The following is a 20,157-nucleotide window of genomic DNA, read 5'->3' on the forward strand; positions in this document are numbered from 1 at the left end:
CATCTTCTTGAATTACCACACTGATCTTGCGTGGAGGTTGTACTGTTCATTCCACCTTCAAGCTCCCTGTCCCAGTCTTGACCGGCTCTCCCTGCGGCATAGGATACTGCGATGGGCGTGCGCGATGGGCGTGCGCGATGTCCCCTTTGTCGACAAGGTCGTTGTCTTTGGAGAACTTGACGTCTTTGGAGGAGACCTCCGTCAAGTCCTCCCAGTTGTCGTTGCAATTTTTTACCCTATTATTTACTTACAGACAGGATGTCAACGAGACAAGAATGAGATCTTTATTTCCTGGGCAGACGGGCCCCTTATAAAGTACTACCCGTCTGCATCACGTTAAGGGTACTTGTCTCTGCTCGTACGTACTACATAGGTCAATATAGTGCAGTCGTTCGCAACGCGTCCAATTTGCTCTGCGCTTCCTCCTCCGGGCGGAAATGTCCAGTGCCTAGGATATTCGCCATTCCCTCTCGATGGCTAGTTGCCTTCTCGGCGGCAGTTTACCGCTTTGATCATGAGCTCGAAAACGCTCGCCTGTCCACCCAGACAACCCTTTCACGCATGTAAACTTACGATGTGTTAGAATGAAGGAAACACTATATCACAGGAATAAACAGCAACTTGTTCCACCCGTACTAAACTGTTAAGACAGCTGGAGAAATGACTGAGGCGCAAAGGACTCTCGCCAACTGGGCCGCAGAGCCTAGCGACTTTATACTATACCTTGGTGCACCCGCCAACTGGGCCGCAATGCACCTGGCGACATCTCATCCGCCAACTGGGTCGCAATGAGTACAGAGATAGGACCTTGATGGCAATTGTGCATCAACAGACTATCCACCACACCTCTGCCAAGTCTGAATAAGTATGAAGCCCAACGTAAATGGGAACATGAGTACGCACGAGATTCCCGCCAACTGGGCCGCAGAACCTGGCGATTTTATACTATACCTTGGTGTACCCGCCAATTGGGCCGCAATGCACCTGGCGACATCTCATCCGCCAACTGGGCCGCAATGAGTACAGAGATAGGACCTTGATGGCAATTACGCATCAACAGACTGTCCACTACACCTCTGCTAAGTCTGTGTCATAGAATAAAAGATTCCCAGATCATATCTCTCCGCTGCTGAAGCGTAAAAAAGTGTAACTACTCAAAGACGCTCAAGGTATAATAACCTACTTGTAGATGAACAGATGCGTTGCGAGGATGTGTGGAGTAAGACAAGATGGCCTACACCAAGAATTCGATAACGTCATAATTTTCTCTCTCATTGATGCTGCGCACAGACCTACCATCGACATAAACCTGCCATCGACACCATGTCCATCGAGCCTTCGTACTTCGGGTCTGACACCTTCTAAAGCTACCCTGGTCTGGACATTCTTTCTTTCTTCCTCTGAAACGGCCCCACTGACTGGAGAGTGGAAACGTTTCTTCGAAAGCATCCATCAGACGTTGAATTATACATCAGCAGTCTGAAGTCAATTGTAGCACACAAGGATGTCGCCCACATCATCAGAAGACATGTATTTCGCCAATCACAGTTTTTGAGGTCTGTCAATGGATCAACACACATCCGCTTAATCCAAGCCCAGATACAGACGAGCCAGATATCGCTCCTCAACAAGGAAAACTGTCTGGGATAAGCTCCAGGGCGATATCATCAATCAACAAGAGGAACGTTCGCAACAGACAGAAGACGCTGACCAAGCCAACTCCGACGATAACTTTGCTGGTAAGCACTGACTACTTGCTTCTGCCTGACACAGTCGTTGCTCATTACGCGTCATGCTAACACAAACACCTTTCAGAGGAGATTGCCATAGAACCATCAGAGCCTACAGCGCCAGCCTCCACGAACATTATTGAGATTCCAGAACCCTCCCCACATATGCCTACATCCACATCAGCTCCAGTAAAGACTTCAGAGAAGAAAAGACGACAAGCACCCACAGCAAAAAGAAAGCAGGTTCAGGGAATCAACAATGACCAAGCCTTGAAACGTGCCATGTTGACTGGACGTCCTTTATGTTCCATCCCACTTCCACACGACGATTCTTTTACTTGCCACTTAATCCGAATGTCTTGCATGGCCTGGTGAGTTGTAAACCGTTCGCTTAGTTGTCAAGGATGTTCCTGGTACATTCGCTAATCGCTTTTTTGTATTTGCTATTGTTAGAGAGTTAATGTACAAAAAGCAGCCATCGCCGTTTGCAGTTAACGACCTTTCGGAGTCATATTGGGCAAGGGAGTCGTGGCCACTTCTCATGGAGCTTCTGGACGACGTAGAGAATATGTACATGCTGGATGGCGAGAAGATGGGCGTTGATCCCTCTAGGCGTCGGAATCAGGGCCGTTCTTGTGACCTAGAGGAGGATATATCTCGGAAGCGAGTGGGTCGCAAGTTGGACTGGACTGCTCGCGATATTGTAGAGAAAAAGGATTGGCTATTGTGGAACGAATGAAGAAGTGGGACCCTCAGTCGACCAAGTTCCTCAAGGAGAGTAGATTCGACCTCTTTCGGGAACAGCTGACCATCATGCAAAACCGATTCCACGAAACCCAGGACGATTCGTTCCAGAAGCAGGCCAGATTCTTTGGCATTTATATTGGTGGTGAGAATAACGTCGTTCAGGTTGCATATCAAGTTGGCCCCCGTTTTACTAATGTCCGCTCGTGTGCTGAATCGTTCGTTAGACCGGGGTTTCCAGGCGTTTGAATTGCGTCCGGCGGATGGACAATCGTATGTCACTCTGTTCCACCTGCACCATCTACAGGAGCTCCCTGTAAACATGAACAACCTCAAAATACATTTCCAAGGCCTGACCAAGCTGATACAGATCCGTGTAAGTTTCTTGCTTTTTAAAAAGGTAAAAAGCCATTGCGCATTGCTTCTTATTAATAATCAGTCGATTATATTGATTATATACCTATATGTGCCTTCTAAAAACAATTGAATTGTACCGATCCTCCACGAAGGCAACGGACGGCGAGAAACAGAAAGATGAGGGCATTCAGGAGGAGAACGACATGTCGTGGTTATATGACAGAAGAGAGGACCTCAATGTCAACCTCTTCCTGGCATCATCCCCTGGTTACCCCTAGTTATCCCTAGTTACCCCTAGTTAGTCTCTTGTTGGCCCGGTCAGACACTTGGACGACTACTTCTATACCTGCTTCCTTGCCTTGCCGCGACGTAGCCTTCATATAATGCAGGCCACCGCAAGTGTCCTTTTGTCGTCATAAATCCAATATATTATGGTCTTCTCTCTGAGCTTGCGTCGTGTTGCGCCCCCTCCCTCCTTTTCCTGTCCGCACGACTGCACATAGTTAATATTATTAACAACTCCATGTACTATTCTCTGTTGAACGAGGTCTTGTGGCTGTCAAAGGTTAATAGATCATTGTATTTCAAGCACACCCTTTAACCTCAGCGACTCGTAGCTACTTGGCTACTCGACCGCTTACATACAACGTTACTTAAAAGTCGTCTGCAATGGATCTGTGCGCAGAGGTCCCCGGGTCGGTAGAGTGGCGCCACGGTTATATGGACTCTTAATAAAGTCGGTGCAGTAATAAAAAAAAAAAGAGAGGGAGAGAAAGGATGTTGTTCTTTCGAACAGGTCTATAGAACAATGAGCTTAATCTCAGCAGATCGTAGCAACAAGGCTACTTACTCTACTGCTTACAATGCCTCGTTCAATAAAAGTCGTCTCAGGTGCGTCATGACCTATCCTGTGTGAGTGGGCTTAGTTGCAGGGAAAGGAAGATCGGCGACGAGGGTGGATAAACAAAAGGGCTATGGGCACATTCTCGGTAAGTTTGAATGCATAGCCACACCGTCCGCGGAGGATGCGCGTTGGACAAGAAAAGAAATGTAAAAATACAGCAATTGCAGCAGCGTTCCGTTAACCACAGGAGTAGGGGGTCGACGGTAGAGGGGGAGCGGACCGCCTGCGTGCCTTGTGCTTTATGCCCTGGCAGCAACACTTTCTTATCGCTTTCCAATCGTTTCTCTGTTCAGTCCACGAGGGCGCAATATCCTCCCAATACGCACTGCCGTAGTATATATACCGCCCAGAAAGAACTCCATCTGCACTTTTTGCATACATAGTCGTGGAAGGCGCCTGTAAAGCTTATCCCTTCCCTACCCCTTCCTCCTTACTGAACTACGGCACTTCCTGACTCCTGCCTGCAGACGATCCAAGGAGAGACGCACACAAAAAAAAAGAAAAGAGTGCAACAGCTGGCATCCACCATTTAGAAACAACATTCGTATTATCGCCAATTCACCTCTGACATTGGTACCAGCACTGTCGTTTTCATCACAGACACATACACTCCACTCCACTCTATTCATGTAGTCAAACCAGCTGCTTTTGCTTTCGATCTCTCTCTTCCCGTTCCTCAGTTCGATTGTCTGCAGCTACTCCCTTTCTTTCTTTTCTTTTTTACCGCCCTTTGATCTTGTCATTTCAAGATTGCAAGCAAGAGCAGAGAATGGTCTCTTTACAGCTTCAGCACTTCAGCATACTCACTGTCCTTGGCTATCTCCTGGCTATCCTTTCCACATACCAATCCCCAGTACTGCAAGGTAAGAACTCTCCAAGTCAACGGCGGTTCATACATGTTAAGCGCTTTTTAAAGAGTAAGAGCTCAGGAATGCGAAACCCCCCCCCACACACACACCAAAAAAAAAGCAAATTCGCAAATTCCGAACGTCTTACGTAGAAGGGCTCTCCTATACGCACACACCTACAACTAACAGCAGCGACAACGACACGAAGAGGGCATTCGTGAACTTCTTGATTCGGCTTGACATCAACAGCGTGCTCATTGAGTTCATTCCTCATTTCAATCCTATTATTAACCCTGAGTGTGAACATATTTTGTGCGTGTGTGTGTGTGCGTATTTGTTGACTACATTCAGCCCTAGCAGCACCCATCCCTGCGTCGATTGCGCGCCAAGCGACGCCAAACACGTACAACAACACGTTCTTTCCCTACAACATCACAGGACCTGCACCGCTCTCGCAATACCGGCCAGGCCAGATTCTCGAGCGATGCATACGACCCAATTCCTATGCTATCTCGTTCGATGATGGACCCGGCCAGTTGACGGAGGAATTACTCGATTATTTGGACGAGCAGAAGCTGAAGGTGACATTCTTTATGAATGGCGATAACTGGAACTGCATCTATCGTAAGTCCAGTTTGCATCAGAGATTCTTTTTCGTGCGTCTTTTTTTTTTTTTTTTTTTGGCGCTCAAGGAATGTAGTTTTTGCGGGTCCCTATCCTCTACCCTCATCCTTTTCATTCTTTTTTTTTTTGGCTTGTCGATCCTAGGCCCAGATTCCCAAAGGCTCTTAAAACGCGCCTACGAGGCGCAGCATCAGATAGCTGCTCACCCATGGTCTCATCGGGACTTCAACAGTCTTTCAGATAGGGACATCCGGCAAGAGATGCGCCGGATCGAAGACGCCTTCCGCCAGATCCTAGGTGTCGTGCCCCGGTACATGCGTCCGCCCTACGGCGAACACGGCCGGCGGATCCAGCGCGTGCTCGAGGACATGGGATACCTCATTATTCTCTGGGATGTCGACCACCTAGAGCATTACTCGCCTTCATCTGACCAGATATCCATGACAGGGACCCGTGTTCATGACCATCATCATCAGCAGGGAGACTTGTCCTCATCCCTCAAATGGGCCGAGGCTGTCCGGGGTGTGCCCTCGACGACGTTGGACAGGGAGGTCATGACTCTGGGCGGGATCTATCAGGAGGCGACCCCGGATTGGGCGATCGAGCACGTGCAGAGTCTTGGGTACGATATCATGCCCGTTGGACGCTGTCTGGGTGAGGACGATCCACGGCTCTGGTACAAGGAGATTGGACGGCCTGCCGATGCGGAGTCTGTACCTCTATCGTGTCGGTAAGATGAGAACTTGAAGGGGCAAGGAGGAAGATGAGAAGAGGGGGCCGTTCCTGGCACCTTTTCATATACATTGTACATACCCATTTTTTTTTTTTAATCGTATCTGCCAAGTGAGGCGGCATTCGCTGCAACTTGGTTGTTGGTAGCGTCTTTCTTGTTTTACCTGGTTTTTTTTGCACTCGGCACCACTTTCCTTGTCTATAGGTGTTCTTTTGTTTTAAAAAGAGATAAATAAAGAAAAGAAAGAAAGAAAAAGACATCTAGGATCTAGGAGGAGAGTGGAGATGCCCCTCCAACGGTTGCAGCGGTTGGTTCAGTGAGCTGACGCCGGGCTCGCTTGGTTGTTAGCGTCTTTGAGCGACTGTGGTGATGCAGGGAGACAGCTAGAATTTTGTTGTTTCCACCTCCCCCCCCCTCGAAAGTAGAGCGTCTTCTGGTATACAGGAGAGGGAACAAAAATAGCAACCACCACAGGGACAATTGCAGGCGATCAGCTTTAGGGGGAAAAAAAAGTGATAACCTGGTTGTGTTTTGTGGCCCTCCATGGTGCACAACTGCTTCGTGGCAAGTAGCTCGTTTACTTACTATCAGTCATTTAGATATGGTGTTCAGACGATGCGGCCAGCCACAGGCGCGTCTCCAAGTACACATTCCTTTCGATCACGATCCCATTTCGGGACCATGGGGGAGAGGGGGGTGAATTAAAAATAAATAAGAATGCCTAAAAAAGATTGGATGTACTATAGATATCTCTATTGGTACAGAGCAGATTGGATACCAGGATAATCCTACATCTATGCAGGCAATATTTTTTTTTCGCGTCGCGAGATAAAGTTCAGGCTCTTTGAGATCCTGGATGGCAGTAGCAGGGAGCAAGGACGAGAGAAGTCAGGGGGGAGGGGGGGGAGAAGGGGGAGAGAAGGGAGGCCAGTGCATATATCCCAGAGATGTAACAAATCCGGCAAAAAAATAACCATTTCATACCTGTAAGTATTTAGCCATTGACACTCAGCTGGATGCGTTACATATTCCCCGATACATTTCTGAGTCCAATGGGCGCCTCATTGTGGCGCCTGTTTATGGTGACCCGGGAGGAGGGAGAGGAGGGGGAGGAGGGGGAAGGGACCATGGTCCGCCATCAACCTGAACCTTCGGCTGCAGATTTGTATTTTCCCGCAGGTTTCAAAACGGCTCGTGAAAGCAATGATAAAAACATGTTCTGTACAGTATCCAGCCAGGAACACTCTCTGTCCCGGTAACAACAATGTATCACCGTCGTCAAGCTTTATAAGAGTTATGCTGGATACCAATGTACCTGCATTGATCTAATTTGTGCGAAAACAAGTCTGTATGCACTGTACACATACGCGAACCGAGGAGGTATGTATGAAGATGGTGTATATACAATTTTTTATTAGATGCCAATATGCTCTCTTGGGATCTTACACATCCCTTTCTAGTCAGGTTGTACAGACAGTTACCACTGTCTTTTGCGCTAGTCCTCATTTGTGGGAGCAGTTTAAAGGCGGTATGCATTAGATTACTCCGGATTGGTTTGTGCGTGGCGGCCATCGAACCATCCCCCTGCTTTTTAGGCTGCATGCACACCACAGCTCACTCTGATCGGGTTAAAAAGACTAAACAGACACAAAAATAGCAGACCAGATCGTGGCACTTTTCCACTCACAAGGGGGGGGGGTCGAAATCGGCCGAAAAAGACTATGGGAACACATTCCATGGGGAGGATTGTTTGTCATTGGGTCCCGTTGATCTTGACGATTACGGTTTTTTTGTGGTTCGTGCTCAACCGAGGGGAGGGGGTTTGCTTGCTTGTGTCAGATAGTCTACAGTAGGTAGTGAGTGGTTTAATAGACTAGCCCGCGTCATTGGAATATTCAGTGCAGCTTTATTGACCCTCTCGTGAGGTTTCCTGCAGTACCATGGACAGGATACAGGATACGGGTAATATTGCGGTGCATAGTCGACTACAGGTGTTGTGTTTTTCGGACCAGAAAAAGAGGTGGGTTAAATATAGATGTGCTTTTGTTACAGATATGCTGAGGAGGAAAAAGAAAAAGAATAAAGAAACACTAACCGAAGCGAAGCATCTCATCAACAGTGCGTCAACATTGCAGTCCAGGGCTAGGAAGAGGGAGAGGAAGTAGCTGTTAACTGCAAAGGCCCGTGGAGAAAGTGGTCTCCTGTTTGTTTGAAGGGCCAAAAAAAAATAAATTTAAAGGGCTCACAATCATGAGGTTGTGAGCCGTGGTTTGGGTTTCCGCCTTTACTTACTTTGGTGATTTGTTTGCCAGCACTCAGCATTTATTGCCCGTTCCTTCCAGAACAGGTATCTGAGCCTCGTAAAGACGCGTCGATGGGTCATGCCATACCACCTTTAATTCTTTTTTTGTTGTTTTTGGCGCTCTCTCTCTGGACCCCATGCTCGATGCTGAGCATTGGCTATGACTCGTACATATCAATGCGGGCCCTGGATGGGCGGTAAAGCATGCGAGGACGAGCTACGGAATGGCGTGTGCGTGTGCGGCAAAGAGGCATATGCAATTAAAAAAATGCAGTGGAATACCTGACCCAGGCTACACGCCTTCGGTTAATTGCATGTGTTGCACATACTTCCAACGGCTATCCTCGCTCGTCTCACATGCGCCATAGGTCCACACCACCATGCAACGCACTTGCTGGGATGTATCTGCGCATCGTAACGTTGCCCCGTCTGCGGAATGCCGCCTCATTAAGAATGGTTGACATGTGCTGCCTATGGTGATTTATCCGTCCCAAAGGCTGTTGGAATGCAGCACATTCCAGAGGATGCGGGCGAGGAGTGAATGTGAAGAGGGAGTCTTGACATGGATAGGCGTGTTCAAATGAAGACCCCTTCCTCGATCTAATATGTGCGCATGGAGCCTCTTTTGCGGAGGTCATTACACGTTACACACTAACATCGCCTATCTCCTAGCTCCCTCACCCCCACCCCCTCTTCTGTTCATTCTCATGCCAAGCAGCTTTTCCCGACGTACCAGGGGAGATCGGTGTCCAAGGCGACGCCCTTGTTTATCTAACATGCTAAGTATAAGGTCAGATAATGGGGAACAATCGGGACGGGTGGAGAGATGCTTGCCTGACTGGGCGACTTGGCTGCTGGGAGCATTTCTTACCAAAGCAACAATCCCCCTCCTCAATCTGCAGATCGAAAAACAAAAAAAATCTGAACCATCACTCTAAAGTGCTTAGATACTTCGACATTAATATAGCACCTCATTTCCGTTCATTAATATCTTGTCCTCCCCCACGGTGTATTTATAACTCCTTGATCGTTGCCCTGATCCTATTTCGTTTGACAATCCTCGGCTTCATGATTTGGTGGTTCTCCTTCCCAACGGCCCTTACACCGCAGTCGCTAGTCCCCTTTCGTTGTGGCTCCCTTGGCTCATTGGCTTGAATTAGGGGAAGGGAGGAGGATATAGTTTTAGGATCGGTAGCTCGGCTCAGTGGTGAGGCCTTGCTAGGGGAAAGAAGTCCGCTTATGGTCTGCTGGATCTAGGGCCGATTTTCCTTGCCCCAAAAGCAGTGGCTCTGGACCATGTGTAACGCGGGTGAAGGAAACTATGCAGAAAATAAACCAGGCTCTCATAAAACGGGGGAGAGAGAAGAGAGGAAAACAAAACACCATGTGTAGAGGGATACACAAACGCGTCTTGCAGCTGAGGATATTCATATGCTCATAATACACAGATATCTTCTCCAATCGTAGCAAACTCCTTCGCCTCCGTTCCTCCCAGCGTCTCTTTTTTTATTATTTACTTGAAAGAATACCTTTACTAAACTCTATACCCGGCATGGCGGAGACATATTTCTCCTTCAGATGAACAAAAAAAAACATATCTGCGTTGGCACCTCGGTAGGATAAACAACGGCCGGCTATTATTGATTCTACTTCCTAACCCATCTTGTCCGACGAAGAATAATGAACACAGTGCCGTGACCTTAAGCTGGGCCGGACTAAGCAGAGTGACTCTTCGGTCAACAGCAGGGACAAAGGCACGACAGGGTTCGGATATGTTTACTGTGTTTATTCATGATATGTGTAGGGATAATGTCAAGTTGCTAGATGAGGTTCCACTGTGGTATGTATAAAGTGAGATACACAACAGTCTTGTTGTGGAGCGGCGCAAGACTGCACAGAGCCTACCGGCCTGCATATGCTGAGAAGCATGCATTTGTCAAGGTTTTCTATAGTAGATACAATCCTCTACAATGCGCAAAAAGTGCTATAAAAGTCCTCCCTTCCTCCTCGATATTTTTTTTACTCCTCACCTTCATCGTCAACCACCTTCCTTCTCTTTACAGCTCACCAACAGCTCTTCAGTTGCCCCCTTCCATCTCGCCAGAACATTTGGCCGACATACTCGTAAAAACCAATTTACAACAACCCCCTTACTCCTTCACACATTCCTCTCTCCCCCGCCAAAAGTCATCATCATGAGAACCACTACCTTCTTCGCCTTCTTCATGGCCATGTTCGCCATGCTCTGCAGCGCCTTCGCCTCGGCCGAGACCGCCATTGAGAAGCGTACCCTTGCGCCCGGTGCTGCCTTTGATGCCACTGTCGACCTCTTGTTCAAGGAGCACGCCTCCATTGTCGCCAAGGCCTATGCCGATGTCTGCACCGATGCCGATGTTTCCTCTGCTATCAAGACCGACCTCCGTGTCCAGATCAGGTAAGAACCTCAATTGACTCTATGTCTCTCCAAGTCCACTTGTTGTACTTTATTTATTTCTTATTATCACCATGGAGTTGAGTTGACCCGAGGTCGACTGAGCCTCATGAACTTTATGTACCGGTCATCTTGAGATGATCGATCACTGTGCAGCGCACTGTGTATCTGCAGCTGCAGCCGAAGGGTCGAGGCTCTTTTTTTTTTTTACTTTCCCCGCATGTCTTCATAGCCTGTGATTGGTAGATGGGCATGCGCACCACATCCGGGTCGTAAAGACAAGGTTATGGGGCAGCCCTAAGCTATGAAAGGAAACAAATGCACGTGCGACTGGAAACCTTTTTGCTGGACTGTGGCCCCATATCTAGCCTAGTGCTTGTGCCACGATGAGCACATTCCGTTCCTGACATTTCTTTTTCTTCATTCTTTTTTTAGTGGCCTCGTCAGCATTGATTTCGGTCTCGGCACCAAGTTGTCTGCTGCTCTCCAGTCCTCGATCAAGGCTGCTGTCAAGGCTGAGGTCGATGCTGAAATCAAATCCGAGTTCACCGCCAACTTGAAGGCCAACCTTGGTGCCATCATCATCAAGCAATGCCCCAAGAAGGATGCCGCCTGCATTAAGCTCCAGTCCAAGAAGATCGTCTCTGAGGCTGCCAAGTTGACTGTCAAGGCCTCAGGCAATATCGCTGTCAAGATCCAGGCCAAGCTTGCTGCCAAGGTCAAGGCTGCCGTCGATCTCCAGGTCAAGAAGTTCTCGGTCAACTTGCTCCTCATCAAGGTCAACGTCACCGGTGATGTCGATGTCTCCGCTGCTCTCTCCATCAAGTTCAAGGCTGCTGTTGACATGTGCGTCAAGGCCTGCGCTGATATCCAGGCTAAGGAGGTCATCAAGATCAAGACCATCTGCTCCGCTTAAATGTGGTAGTAGAAACTTGACATTCAATCATTTCCGACTAGCGTACCGCCCCCCTCCTCTTCTTTCCATTAAACCGCCTCTATTCATCCTTTTCAAAATAAACATGACAAGATCATGAACATATCAGTATTTAAAGGTGTCATGGTGCATTTGAATACTTTTTTTTCATTCTCTCTTTATATTGTCCCCATTGTTTTGCCACGCGTGCCTGCACTACACACGGATCCCACAAAGATACGACCGATATGGCAACAGTCTCTGAGAAGCGCTGTTCCTGAGCTATAACACCGTAAAGAGGCACCATTCTTTAAAATGAAAAATCGAGTTGGTTATCTGTGGGAATTCGGGCATGGCTCCTGATCCCTGGTTAGTATTTTTTGAGTGAAGAGCGACGAAGCAGCTTATCGAGTCTTCGTAAAAATCGATATGCGTGCGCTTCGAAGGATACCGTCAGTGGCCATGTAAACGAGAGACAATGAGAGAGAAAGAGAGAGGAGGGGGGAAGGTGCAACGCTAGGTACCAATTGCAGATACTAGTGTTTTGATTCGTAAAGAGTTCTATCGGGGAATGCGAGGACGTGTTCTTCTCCCTCTCTCTCTCTCATATATGCCTTTAGTGATATCTGGATCGTGTCTTTTTTTTTCACCAGTACCCTTCCACTCGTACTTTGCAAGGTTCAAAGATCCATACCTCATCAGTTTAATAGCCGTCCACACCTAGAGACAAACAGACGCGACCGATAAATAAAGGATTTAATCACGAAGGTCTACAAAAACGAACAGTACAGTTATTGATTGTCCCAGTCTCTGTGGATGCCTTTGAACTCATCGGCTGCAGTGGCCGTGAAAGTCCCTTTCGTACATCCATAATAACTTGCGAGTCGTCTGGGGCCTACGATGATAAAACCGAGCAGGCGCAATGAGGTTTGTTCCTGAGTTAACCAAGTGGTCCATAGAGCTGATATCGATGGAACATCTGCTTGAAGCAATGTTAACAAAAAAAGAAGAAAAGCGAGTGGAGCGAAATTAGATCCGAGAACAGACCTCATACCAAGCAAGGATGTGGTCCATGCAAAAATGCCTTGTTCTGTCAGGTTGCTAGATGAGGTTCCACCGTGGCATGTATTGCTTCCTTTTGTTCAGGCAGGATAAAATAGACATTCACGATAATAAGGGTGTCGTGTTGAACATTCCTAACCCTAACCTAGACCTAGATAGGGGAAATTGACTCCTGACACACCTCTGTCTGGGTTAAGCACATTGGCTGGGGTCGCGACAGACAGGAAGCCATCAAGCCCGGATCCCTTCCCCCTTTATCGCCATGCACGACCTCAACGGCCATGATGTTTGTTTCACTGCAGTTAATGTGGAGCGGAACAAGACTGCACAGAGCCCACCGGCATGCATACGCTGAGAAGCATGCCTTTGCCAGGGGTTTCTATAGTAGATACAGTTCTCTTCAGTGTGCAAATAGTGCCACCAGAGTGGATCCGGCTACTATAAAAGCCCTCGGTATTTTTTTTTATTCCTCATCTTCATCATCAACCACCTTCCTCCTCTTTACCGCTCACCAACAGCTCTTCAGTTGCCCCCCTTCCATCTCGCCAGAACATTTGGCCGACATACTCGTAAAAGCCAATTTACAACAACTCCCTTACTCCTTCACACATTCCTCTCTCCCCCGCCAAAAGTCATCATCATGAGGACCACTACCTTCTTCGCCTTCTTCATGGCCATGTCCGTCATGTTCTGCAGCGCCTTCGCCTCGGCCGAGAACACTCTTTGGAGGCGTCCCCCTCCGACCTGTGACCCCATAGTTTCCACCGTTGACTTCTTATTCGAGAAGCAGCTCACCGTTATTACCGAGGCCTTTGCCGAAGCCTGCATCGATGCCAAGATTGTTGCTGCTATCAAGGCCTATCTCGAAGTTGATGTCAAGTAAGGACCTTAATTGATTCTGTGCCTCTTCAAGTCCCACTTTTTATACTTTATTTTATTTCATACTATCTCCATGGAGTTGTGTTCCTGAGTTGACTCAAGGGGTCGACTGAGCCTCATATGAACGCTATGTGCCAGTCATCTTGGGATGATCTATCACTGTGCAGTGTACTGTGTATCTGCAGCCACGTCATCTAGCAGCCGAAGGGTCGAGGCTCTTTACATTCCCATGTTTTCCTAGCCTGTGATTGGCAGATGGGCATGCACACCACATCCGGGTCGTAAAGACAAGGTTATGGGATGGCCCTAAGCTGTGCGACTGGAAACCTTTTTCTCCTTTTTGCTGGACTGTGGCCCTATATCTATCTAGCTTAGTGCTTATGCCACGATGAGCACATTCCGTTCCTGACATTTCTTTTTCTTCGGTCTTTTTGTAGAGTCCTTGGCATTGTTGGAGTCGATGTCAAAGCCGGAGTGAATGCTGCTATTCAGGCCAAGGCCGTGCTTGCTGTTAAGGCTGTTGTCGCTGCTGCGATCAAGGCCAAGTTCACATCCGAATTTAAGTCCAGCATTACTACCTTCATTGTCAAGCAATGCCCCAAGAAGGATGCCGCCTGCATTAAGCGCAATGCCAGGAAGATCGTCTCTGAGGCCGCCAAGTTGACTGTCGAAGCCGCGGCAAAGGTCGTTCTCGAGATCCAGGCCAAGCTCGCTGTCGAGATTGAGGCTGCCATCAAGCTTGCGGTTAACTTGTTCTTGGCCAGATTGCCCCTCGTCAGTGTCAGCATCACCGGTTATGTCAAGGTCTGCGCTGCTCTCATCGTCGAGATCAAGGCTGCCGTTGGCTTGTGCGCCAAGGCCTGCGCTGCTATCCTGGCTCAGGAGATCTCCACGATCAAGACCATCTGCCCCGCTAAACCGTTGTAGTAGAAACTTGACACTCTGTCATTTCCGACTAACTTCCTCCCCCCTCCCTTTTTTTTCCTTTCGATTAAACCGCTTCAAGTTGTCAGTGTTTAAAGGTGTCATGGTGCATCTGAATCTTTTTGTCTCTCTTTGTATTGTCCTCATTGTTTTGCCACGCGTACCTGCACTACACACGGATCCCACAAAGATACGACCGATATGGCAACAGTCTCTGAGAAGCGCTGTTCCTGAGCTATAACACCGTAAAGAGGTACCATTCTTTAAAATGAAAAATCGAGTTGGTTATCTGTGGGAATTCGGGCATGGCTCCTGATCCCTGGTTAGTATTTTTTGAGTGAAGAGCGACGAAGCAGCTTATCGAGTCTTCGTAAAAATCGATATGCGTGCGCTTCGAAGGATACCGTCAGTGGCCATGTAAACGAGAGACAATGAGAGAGAAAGAGAGAGGAGGGGGGAAGGTGCAACGCTAGGTACCAATTGCAGATACTAGTGTTTTGATTCGTAAAGAGTTCTATCGGGGAATGCGAGGACGTGTTCTTCTCCCTCTCTCTCTCTCATATATGCCTTTAGTGATATCTAGATCGTGTCTTTTTTTTCACCAGTACCCTTCCACTCGTACTTTGCAAGGTTCAAAGATCCATACCTCATCAGTTTAATAACTGTCCATCTAGACAAACAGGCGCAGCCGATAAATAAAGGATTTAATCATGAAGATCTACAAAAACGAACAGTATAGTCATTGATTGTCCCAGTCTCTGTGGATGCCTTTGAACTCATCGGCTGCAGTGGCCGTGAAAGTCCTTCTCCCTCCCCCCAAGTCTGGATAATTCGGTTGATATGACGGATCTTCCAATGGTTGTTTTTCGTACATCCATAATAACTTGCGAGTCGTCTGGGGTCTCTGATGGTAAAGCCGAGCAGGCGCAATGAGGTTTGTTCCTGAGTTAACCAAGTGGTTCATAAAGCTGATATCGATGGAACATCTGCTTGAAGCAATGTTAACAAAAAAAGAAGAAAGAAAAGCGAGTGGAGCGAAATTAGATCCGAGAACAGACCTCATACCAAGCAAGGATGTGGTCCATGCAAAAATGCCTTGTTCTGTCAAGTTGCTAGATGAGGTTTCACCGTGGCATGTATTGCTTCCTTTTGTGCAGGCAGAATAAAATAGACATTCACGACAATAAGGGCGTCGTGTTGGACATTCTTAACCCTAACCTGGACCTAGACAAAGGAAATTGACCCCTGACACACCCCTGTCTGGGTTAAGCACATTGGCTGGGGTCGCAACAGACAGGCAACCATCAAGCCCGGATCCCTTCCCCCTTTATCACCATGCACGAACTCAATGGCCATGATGCCTGTTTCACTGCAGTTAAAGTGAGATACACATCAGTTATGTTATGGAGCGGAGCAAGACTGCACAGAGCTCACCGGCATGCATACGCTGAGAAGCATGCCTTTACCAGGGGCTTCTATAGTAGATACAGTTCTCTTCAGTGTGCAAATAGTGCCACCAGAGTAAACCCGGCTGCTATAAAAGCCCTCCCTTCCCTCTCGGTATTTTTTTTATTCCTCATCTTCAACGTCAACCACCTTCCTTCTCTTTACAGCTCACCAACAGCTCTTCAGTTGCCCCCTTCCATCTCGCCAGAACATTTGGCCGACATACTCGTAAAAGCCAATTTACAGCAACTCCCTTACTCCTTCACACATTCCTCTCTCCCCCACCAAAAGTCATCATCATGAGGACCACTACCTTCTTCGCCTTCTTCATGGCCATGTCCGTCATGTTCTGCAGCGCCTTCGCCTCGGCCGAGAACACTCTTTGGAGGCGTCCCCCTCCGACCTGTGACGCCTATGAAGCCACCCTCGACCTCTTGGTAAAGGATTGCGAGGCCATTGTTGTCAAGGCCTTTGCTGGTGTCTACGCCGAAGCCTATATTGCCGCTGTTGTCGAAGCCAAGCTCGAAGTTGATGTCAAGTAAGGACCTCAATTGATTCTGTGCCTCTTCAAGTCCCACTTTTTACACTTTATTTTATTTCATACTATCTCCATGGAGTTGTGTTCCTGAGTTGACTCAAGGGGTCGACTGAGCCTCATATGAACGCTATGTGCCAGTCACCTTGGGATGATCGACCACTGTGCAGCGCACTGTGTATCTGTAGCTGCATCGCCTAGCAGCCGAAGGGTCGAGACTCTATTCCTTAAAAGAGATTTGGGTGTCGCGTTCTTTACTTTCCCACGCTTTCATAGCCTGTGATTGGCAGATGGGCATGCACACCACATCCGGGTCGTAAAGACAAGGAAATCTTTTTCCTGGCCCTATATCTAGCCTGCACTTGTACCACGATGAACACATTCCGTTCCTGATATTTCTTTTTCTTCGGTCTTTTTTTAGAGTCCTTTTCGGCCTTGTTGATGTCGATGTCAAGGCCAAGCTGTTTGCTGCTATCGTGGCCTCGGTCAAGGCTGCTGTCGAGGCTGAGGTTGAGCTTGCAATCCAGCTCAAATTCACCGCCGAATTGAGGGCCAAGCTTGCTGCCATCATCATTAAGCAATGCCCCACCAAGGATGCCGCCTGCATTAAGCGCAATGCCAGGGAGATCGTCTCTGAGGTTTCCAAGTTGACCATCGATGCCGCGGCTGCGATCGTTCTCGAGATCAAGGCCGAGCTCGCTGCTAAGATCAAGGCTGCCATCGATCTCCAAGTTAAGGCGTCGATCAACTTGCTCCTCGCCACGATCACGGTCACCGGTGAGGTCGATGTCTTTGCTGAGATCTTCGTCAAGATCGAGGCTGCTGTTGGCTTGTGCGTCAAGGCCTTCGCCGCTATCCTGGTTCAGGAGGAGCTCAAGATCAAGGAGATCTGCCCCGCTAATTCGTTGTAATAGAATCTTGACACTCTGTCATTCTTGACTAACCTCCTCTCCCCTCCCCCATTTTTCTCCTTTCGACTAAACCGCTTCAAGTTGTCCTATTTTTCGAAATAAACATCAATGTTTAAAGGTGTCATGGTGCATCTGAATTTTCTTTCTCTCTTTGTATTGTTCCCATTGTTTTGCCACGCGTGCCTGTACTACGCACGGGCCCCATAAGGATACGACCGATAAGGCAAGTATCAATTGCAGTCGAAGGTGTGTTCCTCTCTCTTTCGCTCTCTTTCCCTCTCTCTTCCTCTCTCTTTCTCTTTATCTCTCTTTCTCTTTCCTATGCCTTTGAGTGATATCTAGATCATGTCCTTTTTTTTTACCAGTACCCTTCCACTCGTACTTTGCAAGGTCCAAAGCCCCATACCTTATCAGTTTAATACCCGTCCACACCTAGACAAACAGGCGCAACCGATAAATAAAGAATTTAATCATGAAGGTCTACGAAAACAAATAGTCATTGATTATTCCAGTCCCTGTGGATGTCTTTGAGCTCATCGGCCGCAGTGGTTGTGAAAACTCCCCCCCCTCCAAGTCTAGATAATTCGGTTGATATGACGGATCTTCCAATGGTTGTTTTTCGTAAATCCATAATAACTTGCGAGTCGTCTGAGGTCTCTGATGATAAAGCTGAGCAGGCGCGAAGATGTTTGTTCCTGAGTTAACCAAGTGGTTCATAGAGCTGATGTCGATGGAACATCTGTTTGAAGCAATGTTAACAAAAAAAGAAGAAAAGCGAGTGGAGCGAAAATAGCTCCGAGAACAGACCTCATACCAAGCAAGGATGTGGTCCATGCAAAAATGCCTTGTTCTGTCAAGTTGCTAGATGAGGTTTCACCGTGGCATGTGTTGCTTCCTTTTGTGCAGGCAGGATAAAATAGACATTCACGACAATAAGGGCGTCGTGTTGGACATTCTTAACCCTAACCTGGACCTAGACAAAGGAAATTGACCCCTGACACACCCCTGTCTGGGTTAAGCACATTGGCTGGGGTCGCAACAGACAGGCAACCATCAAGCCCGGATCCCTTCCCCCTTTATCACCATGCACGAACTCAATGGCCATGATGCCTGTTTCACTGCAGTTAAAGTGAGATACACATCAGTTATGTTATGGAGCGGAGCAAGACTGCACAGAGCTCACCGGCATGCATACGCTGAGAAGCATGCCTTTACCAGGGGCTTCTATAGTAGATACAGTTCTCTTCAGTGTGCAAATAGTGCCACCAGAGTAAACCCGGCTGCTATAAAAGCCCTCCCTTCCCTCTCGGTATTTTTTTTATTCCTCATCTTCAACGTCAACCACCTTCCTTCTCTTTACAGCTCACCAACAGCTCTTCAGTTGCCCCCTTCCATCTCGCCAGAACATTTGGCCGACATACTCGTAAAAGCCAATTTACAGCAACTCCCTTACTCCTTCACACATTCCTCTCTCCCCCACCAAAAGTCATCATCATGAGGACCACTACCTTCTTCGCCTTCTTCATGGCCATGTCCGTCATGTTCTGCAGCGCCTTCGCCTCGGCCGAGAACACTCTTTGGAGGCGTCCCCCTCCGACCTGTGACGCCTATGAAGCCACCCTCGACCTCTTGGTAAAGGATTGCGAGGCCATTGTTGTCAAGGCCTTTGCTGGTGTCTACGCCGAAGCCTATATTGCCGCTGTTGTCGAAGCCAAGCTCGAAGTTGATGTCAAGTAAGGACCTCAATTGATTCTGTGCCTCTTCAAGTCCCACTTTTTACACTTTATTTTATTTCATACTATCTCCATGGAGTTGTGTTCCTGAGTTGACTCAAGGGGTCGACTGAGCCTCATATGAACGCTATGTGCCAGTCACCTTGGGATGATCGACCACTGTGCAGCGCACTGTGTATCTGTAGCTGCATCGCCTAGCAGCCGAAGGGTCGAGACTCTATTCCTTAAAAGAGATTTGGGTGTCGCGTTCTTTACTTTCCCACGCTTTCATAGCCTGTGATTGGCAGATGGGCATGCACACCACATCCGGGTCGTAAAGACAAGGAAATCTTTTTCCTGGCCCTATATCTAGCCTGCACTTGTACCACGATGAACACATTCCGTTCCTGATATTTCTTTTTCTTCGGTCTTTTTTTAGAGTCCTTTTCGGCCTTGTTGATGTCGATGTCAAGGCCAAGCTGTTTGCTGCTATCGTGGCCTCGGTCAAGGCTGCTGTCGAGGCTGAGGTTGAGCTTGCAATCCAGCTCAAATTCACCGCCGAATTGAGGGCCAAGCTTGCTGCCATCATCATTAAGCAATGCCCCACCAAGGATGCCGCCTGCATTAAGCGCAATGCCAGGGAGATCGTCTCTGAGGTTTCCAAGTTGACCATCGATGCCGCGGCTGCGATCGTTCTCGAGATCAAGGCCGAGCTCGCTGCTAAGATCAAGGCTGCCATCGATCTCCAAGTTAAGGCGTCGATCAACTTGCTCCTCGCCACGATCACGGTCACCGGTGAGGTCGATGTCTTTGCTGAGATCTTCGTCAAGATCGAGGCTGCTGTTGGCTTGTGCGTCAAGGCCTTCGCCGCTATCCTGGTTCAGGAGGAGCTCAAGATCAAGGAGATCTGCCCCGCTAATCCGTTGTAATAGAAGCTTGACACTCTGTCATTCTTGACTAACCTCCTCTCCCCTCCCCCATTTTTCTCCTTTCGACTAAACCGCTTCAAGTTGTCCTATTTTTCGAAATAAACATCAATGTTTAAAGGTGTCATGGTGCATCTGAATTTTCTTTCTCTCTTTGTATTGTTCCCATTGTTTTG

The 20,157-nt window shown here is 48.1% G+C and overlaps 6 protein-coding genes across 6 annotated transcripts; all 6 read left to right on the forward strand.

The window, feature by feature from the left end:
• Positions 1-1,504: 1,504 nt before the first annotated feature.
• BC939DRAFT_498913 (uncharacterized protein) lies at positions 1,505-3,109 on the forward strand (the record flags this gene model as incomplete). Its single annotated transcript, XM_051559880.1, has 7 exons — positions 1,505-1,530; positions 1,633-1,739; positions 1,816-2,014; positions 2,184-2,433; positions 2,535-2,619; positions 2,702-2,850; positions 2,984-3,109. 7 exons carry the CDS (start codon positions 1,505-1,507, stop codon positions 3,107-3,109), a joined length of 942 nt encoding a protein of 313 aa, XP_051416946.1.
• Positions 3,110-5,044: 1,935 nt separating this feature from the next.
• Positions 5,045-5,608, forward strand: BC939DRAFT_380678 (uncharacterized protein; the record flags this gene model as incomplete). Its single annotated transcript, XM_051551741.1, has 2 exons — positions 5,045-5,207; positions 5,358-5,608. Coding segments are annotated over 2 exons (414 nt in total), but the record flags the coding sequence as incomplete, so codon positions are not given.
• Positions 5,609-10,264: 4,656 nt separating this feature from the next.
• Positions 10,265-11,760, forward strand: BC939DRAFT_437127 (uncharacterized protein). The gene is made up of 2 exons (XM_051553656.1): positions 10,265-10,676; positions 11,109-11,760. Exons 1-2 carry the CDS (start codon positions 10,438-10,440, stop codon positions 11,587-11,589), a joined length of 720 nt encoding a protein of 239 aa, XP_051416948.1. The 5' UTR covers positions 10,265-10,437; the 3' UTR covers positions 11,590-11,760.
• A 1,414-nt stretch (positions 11,761-13,174) lies between these two features.
• BC939DRAFT_517489 (uncharacterized protein) lies at positions 13,175-14,454 on the forward strand (the record flags this gene model as incomplete). Its single annotated transcript, XM_051561172.1, has 2 exons — positions 13,175-13,527; positions 13,965-14,454. Coding segments are annotated over 2 exons (843 nt in total), but the record flags the coding sequence as incomplete, so codon positions are not given.
• Positions 14,455-16,146: 1,692 nt separating this feature from the next.
• Positions 16,147-17,472, forward strand: BC939DRAFT_437130 (uncharacterized protein). The gene is made up of 2 exons (XM_051553657.1): positions 16,147-16,435; positions 16,854-17,472. The coding sequence occupies exons 1-2, from the start codon at positions 16,197-16,199 to the stop codon at positions 17,341-17,343; spliced, it is 729 nt and encodes a 242-aa protein (XP_051416950.1). The 5' UTR covers positions 16,147-16,196; the 3' UTR covers positions 17,344-17,472.
• A 1,315-nt stretch (positions 17,473-18,787) lies between these two features.
• BC939DRAFT_437133 (uncharacterized protein) lies at positions 18,788-20,113 on the forward strand. Its single transcript, XM_051553658.1, has 2 exons — positions 18,788-19,076; positions 19,495-20,113. Exons 1-2 carry the CDS (start codon positions 18,838-18,840, stop codon positions 19,982-19,984), a joined length of 729 nt encoding a protein of 242 aa, XP_051416951.1. The 5' UTR covers positions 18,788-18,837; the 3' UTR covers positions 19,985-20,113.
• The last annotated feature ends 44 nt before the right edge of the window (positions 20,114-20,157 follow it).

This window comes from Gamsiella multidivaricata, assembly GCF_025024155.1.
Source record: "Gamsiella multidivaricata strain RSA 2152 chromosome Unknown BC939scaffold_4, whole genome shotgun sequence".
Classification (NCBI taxonomy): Eukaryota; Fungi; Mortierellomycota; class Mortierellomycetes; order Mortierellales; family Mortierellaceae; genus Gamsiella; species Gamsiella multidivaricata.